The sequence below is a fragment of the Populus alba genome, chromosome 15, assembly GCF_005239225.2.
Source record: "Populus alba chromosome 15, ASM523922v2, whole genome shotgun sequence".
Classification (NCBI taxonomy): domain Eukaryota; kingdom Viridiplantae; phylum Streptophyta; class Magnoliopsida; order Malpighiales; family Salicaceae; genus Populus; species Populus alba.
Genome location: NC_133298.1, coordinates 13,423,857 through 13,437,299, shown reverse-complemented (window position 1 = coordinate 13,437,299; position 13,443 = coordinate 13,423,857). Strand labels below are relative to the sequence as shown.

General features: G+C 34.4%; 2 protein-coding genes across 6 annotated transcripts; both read right to left on the bottom strand.

Moving 5' to 3' along the window:
• Positions 1-538: 538 nt before the first annotated feature.
• Positions 539-6,765, bottom strand: LOC118033455 (pentatricopeptide repeat-containing protein At1g74900, mitochondrial). 5 transcript variants are annotated; one of them, XM_073404730.1, is made up of 6 exons: positions 4,730-6,765; positions 4,298-4,579; positions 3,664-3,773; positions 3,355-3,584; positions 1,774-1,895; positions 542-983 (listed from the first exon to the last, which is right to left on the bottom strand). In XM_073404730.1, exon 1 carries the CDS (start codon positions 6,596-6,598, stop codon positions 5,096-5,098), a length of 1,503 nt encoding a protein of 500 aa, XP_073260831.1. In that variant the 5' UTR covers positions 6,599-6,765; the 3' UTR covers positions 542-983; positions 1,774-1,895; positions 3,355-3,584; positions 3,664-3,773; positions 4,298-4,579; positions 4,730-5,095. The 5 variants fall into 5 exon arrangements, 4 of the variants coding, with proteins under 4 accessions (XP_073260831.1, XP_034894340.1, XP_073260830.1 ...); XM_035038449.2 differs by having other exon boundaries at positions 544-983; positions 4,328-4,579; XR_012167987.1 differs by having other exon boundaries at positions 539-983; positions 3,664-4,579; positions 6,138-6,242.
• Positions 6,766-8,327: 1,562 nt separating this feature from the next.
• Positions 8,328-13,045, bottom strand: LOC118033456 (uncharacterized). Its single transcript, XM_035038455.2, has 6 exons — positions 12,354-13,045; positions 11,484-11,535; positions 9,900-9,983; positions 9,158-9,222; positions 8,841-8,999; positions 8,328-8,769 (listed from the first exon to the last, which is right to left on the bottom strand). Exons 1-6 carry the CDS (start codon positions 12,948-12,950, stop codon positions 8,719-8,721), a joined length of 1,008 nt encoding a protein of 335 aa, XP_034894346.1. The 5' UTR covers positions 12,951-13,045; the 3' UTR covers positions 8,328-8,718.
• Between the last annotated feature and the right edge of the window lie 398 nt (positions 13,046-13,443).

Genomic DNA, 13,443 nt, shown 5'->3' with positions numbered 1-13,443 from the left:
CTAATAGTTACTCGGGGTCAAAATAAATACAATAGTGAGAACCAAATGAAATATCTAGGTACAAAACTATGTGAGTATTATTGTTTTGGTGTGCACAAAAATTTGAATAGTTTAAGACATCACGTTCATTATTTAACCAAGTAAATCTAATAGTATTTCACTAAGAAATATTCAAAGTTCTGATATAGTAATTTACCAAACCAATATCTCTCAACATATCTTTGAGTTGTTTTCAAGTTGGTGAGACAATTTTCATTCATGTAGGATATTTAAAAATTCATATTCATAAATTATTTCAAATAAAATAAATAATTAAACCACCACTTCATCCCCCTTTAAAAATTCATTTATTTTTGCATTTCAAAAATATTTAAAAAAATTAATTTTTTTAAATTTTTTTTATTTGCTTCAAATTATTTTTATTTTATTTTTTAGATAATTTTAATATGTTAATATTAAAATAATTTAAAAAAATAAAAAAAAATATTATTTTAATATATGTTTAAATAAAAAACGACCATTACATCTCGCATCTGAATCATCTGAATAAACTATTTTCGTGGTATGGCATGCCATCGATCTTTGACACCGAATAACACTGGCAAAAGTTTTACTGCTAAATGAAAAAAAATAAGAAAAAAGTCCAAAAACAACAGGTAATTATAACAAGTTCATACAGAGACAATTTTCAGTTCAATGACATTGACTAGGTCCAGAAACACAGCTTTCATCACAAGCAGCTACAATCAAACGCTGGGATTTTCAAAAAGAAAAGATGACATTAATTTATATCCAATTTCCTACCAGGTCCACTAAAACAAAAAATTTCCACCAGAATTTAGCACATTATGCACTTCATTTTGGGTCCGTGAAGAAACTGTTGATGAACGATATAACTGTAGGTGGCGCTTCATTCAAACATGCTCATAATAACATTCTCTTTCAGCCAAGTTCCCTGTACTTCCATCAGCCCTGCTGGAACCCTGTTTCAAGAAATAAAAACTAAATGAATATTTTGCTTCAGCCAGAAAAATTGCCTCCCACAACTGCTATGACTGAAGTCATTGAACACTTCAAAGCATCATTCAAGATTAGAAAATTCTTTCCTGAATCCAGTGTGTTCGTAGGGGAAAAAAAAAACCTGCTGGAAGTCTAGAACCCATCTCTATTTTAGTATTTCTTTTCCTTAAGAGACAAATTGAAGATGGAAATTTTATTCTTGTACTGCATAAATCACATTGATGTCATAGAAGAAAAGGACAAACTCAATCTCTTCGCAGCAGGTAATGTCTTTCTAGCATTGATCGATTTGAAACCAAGTCACAACCCCGTATCATATCATCCCACAGAAGCCAACATAGTTGAATCAACATAAAGTTTCCTTTCAAGTCACAGTATACAATCAATGGAAAATTAATGACATGATCTAGCCAAATAAATCCCATAAAATTCACAATAACATCATATCCACAACCCCATCACAAATTCACAATAACATCATATCCACAACCCCATCACCTTTCCAATCTCCATGAACCAAAATGAATAATATCCCTAGCTTGTCTAGCATTTTTAACTGTTATCTAAAGCATTGCCCCTTGCTACAATGATAAACTGATTCATCATTTAACATCAAAGATCAAAAATTGAAAAAGTAGAAAGAAAAGGCAAATGTGGTCAAAATTTATCTATAGCAATGCATGGTAGCATATACATGTAGTGATAAAACAAGTATGCTAGCACAAAGAGATAAAGGGGAGGGAGGGACATGACCTGGTGGTTGACATAGACATTGCCAACTAACTGTAAATCACATGTCACTGAAACAACATCAAGTCTTCGACAGTTGTGAATGGATGATACGCCTGTGAGCAGAATGCATCAGCAACATCTACCTATACACAAACAAATATGAAGAAAAAGATTGAAGAATCAATCACAGAACAGAAATGCATCAATCTGGCATACACTAGTTGAGAGTGCACTTCTATGATACCACAAGAAAGTCGAATACCCTCATAGCTCCCATACAAGCAATTTCACATCCAAGATTATTTACAGCTTCCATCACCCTTTCTATTTCATTGCATGACATAATACACTCCATGGCATTGGATTTGGAGATGGGATCAAGTAATACACAATCAAATAGGACATTATCTGCTTCCACCATTTTGTGGAGAAAACCATAGCACTCCCCCACAATCCTTCTATACAAAAATACCCTTCAATTTCTCTTCTTCTCAACTGACACCAAAGAAATTTTTACAATTTTGGAAGGAACAACAAGGTCTGGTAATTTTTTTGCATTGAGCAAATACAAAATCCGATGGGATTCATAACTTTATTAACAGGAATGATGGCCAGATGAACTCTGCAATCCCAGAATCTCTTTTGCAAAACTGTTTGCCAGTTAGCAATAGCCCATCGAAACCCAATTGAAAGTAAAATTTTGAGGCACAAATCCATCATGAACTTTCTCAATCAACAACTTCCTGCCACAGTTGAAAGTAAATTTCTCATAAACATAAAGTTTCTGAATTTGGCAGATAATCCCCACTGGTCATATTCTGAAGAAAGGCCAGCCCATTTTCAATCTGTCTCACATCAGGAAATGTTGAATCGCAAGACTATGCTTTTCAACTTTGAACATTACAACCATCATCCTTCATTCTTGCCATAAACTTCATTGCCCACTCCATTTCACCCACATGACACAATCCCATAATCATCATAAGTTATTGAATTTGGCAGGTAACCCTTTATCATCTACCTTGAACCAATATAGCTCCCTCGGCAATATTTTCACACAAAACATGAATCAGAGCATTTTAAATGCCAAAGCACTCCTTCCTTCACCATCTGATCCAACAACATCAAAGCCATGGATCACAGAGTATAAGTAACAACATCTATATCAAAATCTCTCCTCTTCATTTCCGAAAGGAAATCCCAAGCTTCATAATCTGACCAACTCTAAGTTGTACCCTTTAAGCATTATATTACAACTTGTCAAATTCAAAGTCAAATTCGATCCTCTCCCAACCATCTCTTTTAGCATCTCCAGTGCTTTATTATCAGAATCAAACACCATCTGATGCAGAGCACGATGAAGGATGTTTATTTTTTCATCGCATAACACATAACCATCCATTCACAATTATGTTATAACTAACAGAATCAACCTCAAACCTATATCTAAAAACCTTAAATGAATTATAATCTATTTCATCTCACTTTGATTTACGCACATCAAGAATTGTATTAAAAGGATGCAGGTCAAGAAACAACTAAATCGATGCATAGAAAAAAGAAGAATTAGACAGCTTAAAGGGTTCCCCTGATGCAGCATACCTTTCAGCAATGATTGCATAGGTTTTTGGGGGAGAGGCCAAGGGAGGCACAGTGAGTGCAAGAAATAGGATCAGAGAACAGGGAAGTCGCAGAGGTGGGCAGCAATGCTGAATTTCTCATTCTGGTTCTCTGGAAAAGAAGATGGATAGCATAACTTCAGGGCCGCTGTTGCAAACAAATTTCCTTAGGACATGTTCAGAATACTTCTTCCTCTTCAATGTTATCCAAAACTGCAGAAGCACTCCTCTGCTTGGTCAATTTGTTTGAGATCAAAAACAAAATAAACATGGTATCGACCAGAAAAATCACCTCCAAAACTGCTGCTTTCCAATTCATTGAACACTTTCTTCAAAGCATACACCAAAGAAGACAGGAGAATTCTTTTCCAAATCCAAGTCCTTTTAAAATCAAATACGAAGCTGAAACAAAAACCATTGGTGACCAACTCTTTCTTATTGTTTCCTATCAATAAAAGATCTGAATTGAAGATGTAAAATCAACACTTTCACGGCATCAATCACATTGGTGTGATAGAAAAATAAGACAAGATCTGTCTCTCCATAGGAGTTAAGGCCTTTCGAGCATGCAAGGTGGAAATTAACAAGAGGTCCTCTCCCTCTCTTTTTTACCTGCTGATTGATAGATTTGAATCCAGGTTTCAACGTATTCTAACATACCATGGAAGCTAACATAATTAAAGTCAACATGAAGTTTCTCTTTAAGTCAAAATATACAAACACAGGAAAAAAGACAGCATCATACAGTTACATGAATCCAGGGAAATTCTCATCAGTATAATCATGAACAAAATTTGTATGGAAACCACCATTTGTTATTTGTCACCCACAATGAATATACTACCTAGCTTGTCCAGCACTTTAACTGAATACGGTTTCTAAAACACTCTCGTGCCAAGATAAAAACAAATTAATCTGTCCATTACTATCAAAGATGAGTTTAACTGGCATAGGACCTTTGATTGACCATGGAGTGTATTTTCATTCCAAGAACTGGGTTTGAGGTGTAAAAAGCTCCTTCTCATGTTGCATTTCTTTGGTTTGGAAGTTTCAGTATGTTGTCTGTGGGTTTCTAACAAAGGAAAGTCCCTCATATGCCATTTGATTAATTAAGTTCCGTGCTGCTTGCCACTCTCTGAGGCCAAGGACAGGGTTGAACCATCATTCCAGGATTTGCAGAACTTCAGCGGAGGTCAACAGAGCATTACCTACATCCGTACATGTATAAGTAGCCTAACCATAGACAAACAAATATACCGTAACAACATCAAACAGCAGTCAAGAAAAAGAATGAATCAATCTGGCCAACAATAAAAGAGAACAGATCCTTACTATAAAACAAAAAATAGAATACCTACTTATCTCCCATTGAAGAAATATCACATTCAAGATTAGGTACTACAGCTTCCATCATCCTCTCTAATTCACTGCATGACATAATCCACTCCCCGGCATTTAATTTGGAGATGGAATCAAATGATACATGACCAAACTGAGCATATTATCCCTGTCCACCTTTTGATGGGAGAGAGACATACACACAAATCTGTTTAAAACAGTGAGTTGAAAATAAATGAAAAGTCCCATCCTTCACCATTTTCACAAATAATGAATCGGTTTCCTTCATCTCATATGGCACCAAACAAACAATAATTATTTACAATTTTCGAAGGTGACATGTTGAAGTCCAGTAATTTATTGACCAATTAAAAGTCTGATGAGCTTCACAACTTTATTTTACGGGTAAGACGGCCACATCTACTCTGCAATCTCAGAATCTCCTTTGCAAAACCTTGATTACCTGTTAACAATAGCCCATTCAAAACCCGATTGAAAGTGAATTTCCGAGGAACAAATCCTCTATCAACCATCTCAATCAACAAGTTTCCAGCCACCAATAAATCATCTGATTTTTTCCTAACAAACATTGCACTTATCAATATATTGTAAGTGTCCAAATTCGGCAAGCAATCCCCACTAGTCATCTTCTGAAACAAGTCCAGCGCTTTGTCAATCTCTCCTTCATCACAAAAGTACCGGATCACAAGATTGTATGTTTGAACATTTGGCTCACAACCATCATCCTTCATTCTTCCCATAAATTCCATTGCCCGCTCCATGTCACCTCTATGACACAGCCCTCTAATAACCAAATTATAAGTTATTGAATTTGGCACATAACCCTTCACCACCATCTCCTCAAAAATGACTATAGCATTATCCACACTGTCTTTCTTACACAAAACCTGAATGAAGGCATTATAAGTAGCAACGGAAGGAAGCACTCCTTTCTTCACCATCGCATCAAAAACCTTTCGAGCTCGCTTAATCTCACCAGCAACACCAAACCCATGAATCACAGTAGTATAAGTAATGACATCAATTTCACAGTCTCTCTTCTTCATTTCCAAAAAGAAATCCCAAGCTTCATTAATCTGACCAGCTCTAAAATACCCTTTAAGCATTGTATTATAACTAGTCAAATTCGGAGTCAATCCTCTCTTAACCATCTCTTTCAACATCTCCAAAGCTTTATTAGTCCTCTTAATCAAACACCAACCATTCACCATCACATTATAACTAACACAATCAGCCCTAAACTTTCCCTTAAAAACCTTAAACAGATTATAAGCCATTTCCACGCGTTTGGACTTGCATAACACATCAAGGATTGTATTAAAAGATTGCAAGTCTTGAAAACAACCAAATTGATGCATAGACAAGAAAACTTTAACAGCTCTATGGGGTTTACCCGCAGAGGCATACCTTTCAGCAATGATTGCAAAGGTTTTAGGGGTAGGGCCAAGGCGGGCGGAGCGCATACGATAAATTAGGGACCGGAGAGAAGGGGAGTCGCGGAGGCGGGCGGAAATGTCAATGGCGTGGTCGAAGGAGGAGGGGTGGTGGGAGTAGGAAGGATGGTGGGAAAGGAGGTTGAAGAATTGGAGGGCTTTTGGGCCATCGTTCCAAAGGCGTTTAAGGATTGTGTTGACTAATTGTGGGGTCCATTGGATGGTGGGGGAGTGAAGGGTTTGGGCTAATGCTTGTGGGTTTGATGACGTGAGGATTAGGGTGGCTAGAGCGGCGGCTTCAAGTGGTTGTTGAGGTGGTGGTGGGGTGGGGGTGGCGGTGGCGGTGGCGGTGGTGAAGGGGTAGGATTTTGTTGGACGAAGATAGAGTAAATGGGAGGGGTTAGTTCTTTGAGTGAGCATTTTTTGAGTCTGCATGCTCGTGTTTTACTTCAGTGCAGTGACCTATTTATGTGTTCTTGATGAGCAGACTTTGGTGGCAGGGACACAGCTTGAATGTGGCTGGCTGTTAAAAGGCAGGTGATTTCAGTTGAATGTGGCTGTATAACGTGTTTGTAGCCTTCAGTGGCCAAGACTTGGGCAGGCCGATGAGGGGAAATTTTTTACAGTCTATTATAGTAAAAACAAATTTTTGGTAAGAAAATATATTAAAAATAATATGTTTTTTATTTTAATTTTTTTTAATATTAATGTATAAAAATAATTTAAAAAATATTAAAGAAATTAATTTAAAATAAAATAAAATAAATTTTTAAAACCATTTTTGAAAACATAAAAATAAAAATAAACAAGTTATTCCTTTTAAAAAATATATTAAAATACAAATAATGGTGGTATATGCTAATGTGTTTTTTTGGTAAATATAAAAATAATAGAAATAAATTATTAACTCAAAAATTAATGTATATTGGATTTTAAAAAATATATATTAAGATGATGATATATTAAATATTTAAAAAAATAATATTGAGACAATAACATATTGAATTGATGTGTGTTAACTTGTCAAATCTATGATCTGGTTAATAAGATAGGGATAAGCCTATAAAAAGCAAACCGAAATAAATTATGAAGTTTAATTTACAATCAACTCAATATTAAAGGATGAAATTGAAAAAAAAATAATTAAAAAAAACAAATTATTACCAACTCACTTTAACTTGATAAAAAAACAATTTGAATTCTAAGATTAAGATAACTTCATAGAAAGCAAATCAAAACAATTACAAAACTCAATTCTTAATCAACCAAATGTTATAGAATAAAATTGAAAATAAATCAATTAAAAAATTAAAAAATAACTTGATTCAGTTCAAATTAACCTATTAAATCTATAACTTAAATCATGAGATTAAAATAATTTCAAAAAAAAAATTGACAAATACAATAAAACTTAATATCTAACAAACTCAATGAAATTAGAGACAAAAATTCATGATGCCATAACGATTTCATAAAAAAAAAATTGATAATTTTATTAAAAAAATAAACAAATTCAAATCATGAAGATGCATAAAAAAGTGTTTAATAATTTTTTAAAAAAATAATAATGTTATGAAAATATAAATATAAATCAAATAATATTTAATAAATTGATATATATATATATATATATATATATATATATATATATATATATATATATGCTTGATAAACAAATCCATTCTTTTTTTCAAAAAAATATATGCTTGATGACGCGCCCAATTTCCAAACTATCGGGAAGGTAATTGGAAAATCTAGTTGGGAATTTTTAGACTTAAAAAATTATTTTTTATAATATATTTTCATCTAAAAAATCTATTAAACATCCTTATAGTGTTAATAAACCAATAAATCATCTTAAAACACTCAAAACATTGTCTAAAATACAAAACCAAATTAAAAAAAATATATATTACATCTCAACCTCGAACAACTTTTTTCAACAAAGTGAATAACCAAAAAAATACTCCAACGAAACTTTTTTTTGATGAATAGAACCATTGATATAAAATATAATTCTTTTTTTAGCTTAAATATGACCAACTAAATACTTTTATCTCTCTTTTGTTGTTTTTATACCACTTTATTTTTTCTCTTTCACACTTAAAGACTATTTTATTTTTTTTCAAACTTAGAGACTGAAAAATAAATTTTAGATCAAAACTAAAAGCTCACAAACTAAAAGATCATGAAGAATCAAAACTGACATCAATTTACAAGTTACATAGCTCCTCCTTCGCCTTTCAGCATACTTCCATAAAAATATTATCGTCCCAGATCATAAAACTCCTATTGCTGATCTCTACCAGGATGAATCAAAACTGTCCAGCAATGAAGCCTCACCTGTACTTTCCAGTCCTCTCACCAATTCCTATCATGCTGAAATCCAGAAAACATAAATTATAGATCATGTGCTGGTTTTCACCTATCAACTTGATCATATACACACTACTCTCCAAGAATTCTTCTTGAACCAGATGGTCAATTGCAGCAACTGATACTGCCTATTCCTTCTCTAGCATTATTACTAGGAGACAGTTAGCTTCTTGATCAATCTACACTTTACGAGCACGGTCACGCCAGGAACCTTGCTGCTTTGCAAGTACCTGAAACCATGAGAAGAATTGCTTAGATTTTGCTCTCCAAATCTCTCTCTTTTTCTCAAGAATGAACCCACCTTGTCACTTAGAAGGCTAGAAGCATGGTCGGTGTCTTTGCTCTCGCTTCTATTGCTGTCCATCTCTATCTCATTGTCTGAAGCAACACATGCCAAGAGTGATGGTGCACCAAACATGGCCTCATCGTGAGCAACTTTGATTTGCTCTTCCCTTTTTGCCTTTATATATTGTCATTATAAAAGTTTCATAAGAAACTACAGAACATATTCATGCTTAAGAGAGAATGACAAGGAAGAAAAACACGGATAATATGAACCAACACCTATTATCATTAAATACAAGACAAATTGAGCGAGAAACAGCAGCAGATGCCTACCTCCACTGCAGAGAAACGGAAACTCTGGCCTAAGTGCTTGACTAGTGCTGAATCATCTTCCACAGCTATACAGACACAAAGAAACATTTTTATATCAGTTTTAATTATTCTGACCAGGTCCATGGATATCCTGTGTTATAATCTAAGAGTATTCATCAGTCCAGAAAATTTATAACCAATAAAAATGATTTAACTTTAAAATTTCAATTTATATTTAGCTGATTTATGATCATCTCATTTCTCCAACACAACCGCCCATAATTGCAGAGTGTGTACTTGTAAACAATATTACAAGAACATAAGCATTAAAAGTAAATAGACAATCATAGGAATTAATTTTATTTCAGGTATGGTTTCAAACTAATACAGAGGTATGTTCGCAAGTATGACAGTTTGGAATTTATTATTTTTATGTATGCCAATTGAAAGGCATGCTTAATGAGTATATGCAACATACTGGGAGTATCTTGATTCATTATTTCATAAAGTTCCCCCTTTCATTTCTTTCTGAAAATGAAGTGCACATCTTCTTTCACAGCCAAGTAAAGAAAAGCCACAGGAAGTTAGGAACACAAGATGATAGCAGCAGCAATGAAATGAAATTAGAACAGAAAGCATTTTAGTATCCAAAAAACCTCAACCCATCAGCCAATAGCCGAATAGTGCAAGCAGCAATAGTTGACCACATACAAACAACACCACCCTGTAACTTGGGAATGAAATGTAGATAAATATATTTAACCTTCAACTTCCTCATCATCAAGTGGGGCATCCTTGTTGAACACAAACCGCTCCCAACCAGAGCCCATTCCCTCATCCTTTTTAGCTGCATAAAAAAGCATCCGAACATTATATGGAAAATATTTATGAGCATCTATAAAAAGGGCAATATACATAATTTAAAATAGCAATACCACCGAGGACGAGTGGGAGTTTATCTGGTGAGAAACACAGCAGTATATCTTCCAACTAGCATGTTCACATGCTTAATAAACCAATGTTTTAAGACTAATCTGGATATGAAATTGCAGTAAGGTGGATATTTACAGAAGTCTAGTAACAACATTCACAAAAGATGGATCAATTATGAATAATATACACTAACAACCAGCCCAACTATAAACAAATTATATTATAATAATTCTACATAAAAGTTTACATTTCTATATAAAATGCATTATTAAGAATTACTAAAAGTAACGTGGGAGGAAAATATTTAGAGCCTATTTAGAATGTGGTAGAGGTTGCTTTTCAAAGTGTTTTTTACTTAGAAATGAATCAAAATAATATTTTTTTAATTTTTTAAAATTCACTTTTGACATCAACACATTAAAACGATCCAAAAACACAAAAAAATAATAATTTGAAGCTAAAAAAAAAGTTCAAAATTTTTCAAAAGCGTGGTAGGACTGCAATGCCAAACAGGACTTTATATTGCATATGTAGACAAATGCAAAGGCTAGAAGTAGAACTAAATAGAGTGCATGGTAAAATCAAAACACTGGAGTGCGATGAGAAACATGTTAACTAACACTCTTAACCAAAACTGACCAATAACAGTTTCCTATAAAATCAAGCATGAGTGAAAGAATACGATCTCCTTTTGTTCTCAAATTAAAAGCCTGTATATTTAAAAAAATTTAAACATGTCTTCCCAATAGCAAAACTAACTTTTAACTCTCATTTATAATAGTTCATAATTACACAAGCCCCTTCCAACATGAAACCTTATCCTTGTCATAAAAGTTAAGATAATTTGTTAATTGTCTAACATCATGTCTTGCAATTTAGAGCAAAGCCAATAGTTACACGCCACTAGTATACTATTAGATATGCAGATGATAGTGTGACATGTCAGCTTCCTATTTAGTGCAAAGCCACTGGCTACCTGCCGTTATTATATAAGTAGATATGCAGTTGATGCTTTGACATGACATGGTTTGGGTATAACTTAGAATAATTTATGAAGGTGCACTTAGTTTTATTGTTTAAAATCACGAAAATGTGTTTATCTCTATGTGCTTGTGACAAACATTCTACCAATGAAATATTCAAGTAAACAGTAGTAATACGTACCTAACAGGTGTAGACAAATTCTGCAAATCAGCAGCTTGGCCTAATTTTCCATCGAAATATAAAATTGCTTCATAACTATGAGCTATCATTGCCATTTATTTGTTGTAGTTTCAAACAATTTATTTTTTGCATAGATCCATGAAAATTACAATATTCATGATTGCTAAATAAGGCAGGAAGTCCTCAGATCAATTCAGACAGGAAAACGACATGATGATCTCAAATTTCAGCAAAGGATGTGATTGCTTACCAGTTTCATTAAGCTGAAGTTTCATCCTAGCTTTGACTCTTTCAGCTGGTGTCTGTTTATCAAGGAAACCCACTCAACAGCAGAAAGAAATAGATTTGCGCTTCTTCAAGATAGAAGATAGCCAATAGACTCAATTATTAAACCACTTAGGAAAGAAAAATAAAAGATTTTTAGTTAGTAGTTCTTTTAAGTAACTTGAAGATGGAAGCAAGATACACTTTCTTCTTTCCTTACATGGAGCAATTTGGGGGTATTATCTAGTTTCGACTTAATTATACAAAGAGAAGCAGCAGAACTGGTCTTGCTTTCTTGATATTTTCTTAAATCTCTGTTTTGTTTCTTTCACCAGTGATATGACAGAGGTTACACCAATTAGCATGTTGGACTATTTTGACCAGTCAACAAGAAATTTCTTCCAATTCTCCCACCCCAGATGCCAAATCCAACACGAACATATTGTTGAGAGTTCAGGGAAACACGATATGTTCCATCTTCTACTGATATATCTTACATTTATGTTCTGATTTTGTTTTAGGCAAGGACAGGCTAGTATCCCTCAAGCATTCAACAGCCTAAACACTGTCTTCCATGTCTTGCAACAAATCAAAAGAAATGAGTGTCTCGCCTACGTAATGTTTAGTATTCAAGGTTTGGCAACACAATAGTGCTGGTGTATAATCAATAGTTGGACTAATAATACACAATATCATCATCTTCTCAATTCTAAACTTGAAGCAGAAATCCCCTTCATTTCCATTTTTTTCCACTAAGAGTAAATCCTGTAGACTAGCATAGCCTCCAATTAAACTATCAGATTATAAATTCAAAAGCCCTTTTAATTATTTCAAAAAAAAAAAAAACCAACCATACCATTTTCTCATAACCTTCAATCAACCGCGAATAATCAATGCTGCCATTCTTCTCCTTCCCTGCTCTCTCCCTTTCCACATCATCACCCCTTCTCTTCTCCGACCTTCTGCCCTCTCGTGGCGATAAACCACGACTTCGGCTTCTTGTCTCCAATCTACGGTTCCTTCTCCTCTCTCCATCTCTATACCTCTCTCGGCTTCGGCTTCTGCTTCTACGCCTATAATTCCTCTCTCGGCTTTTGCTTCTGCTTCGCTTCCTGTGATTCCTCTCTCTACTTCTCGACCTCGATCGATGCCTATGATGGCCCGATTCTCTTCTGTTTCTCTCTGACGCCTCATCTTTGGGTTTCTTCTTGAGTTTGTTTTGAATTGATTCGAGCTGAGCTTGCCTTTCAAGATTTGAAGCTTGTGTAGGACTAGAGGCTTTAACAAAATTGCTTAAAAAAGAAGCGGTGGAGGAAGGGAGAGCTGAGCCTCTCGGAGGAGGAGCGGCAACGTCCTTATTGGCGGAGAAGCCTAGGCCTTGCTTGAAGCGCGCGGCGCCTTCGCCTTTTCGAGTGAGCTCTTCGTAGTACGCCGCAGCTTTCTCTTCCTCCATTTTGATGGTAGTTCTTTTTTTTCCAGTTATTCGGGGTTCTGGTTTGGGAAAGGGAGAGGTAAAGAGTCTGAAGTGCCGGTTAATTGCTGGTTAAGGGGTAAATGATGTCGTTTAGTTATACTAAGTATATTGGTTCGTGCGTGGGTTAATATTAATTTTTTTAAAAATATATTAAAAATATAAATAATATTTTAAGTGTTTAGTATCTAACAACTAAGTCAGACCAATCGACTTAGGTCACCTTGGATTTGGCAATTATATCAACTCTTGTCTAGCACCAAATATAATCACTAGATCCAAGGCTTTTGAGTTTGGCATGGTCCCTAGACTCAAGGTACTTGGATCTGATGTGCAAACCTAAAGCGCTTCGACCTGCCAGACTCAAGCACATATCTGGTATTTTTTTAGGGCTAGCCTAGCATGGGTAAACTCGGGAAATTTGTTAAAAATACAATATTTGAGTTTTTAATATTTTATATGAAAAATTAAAAAA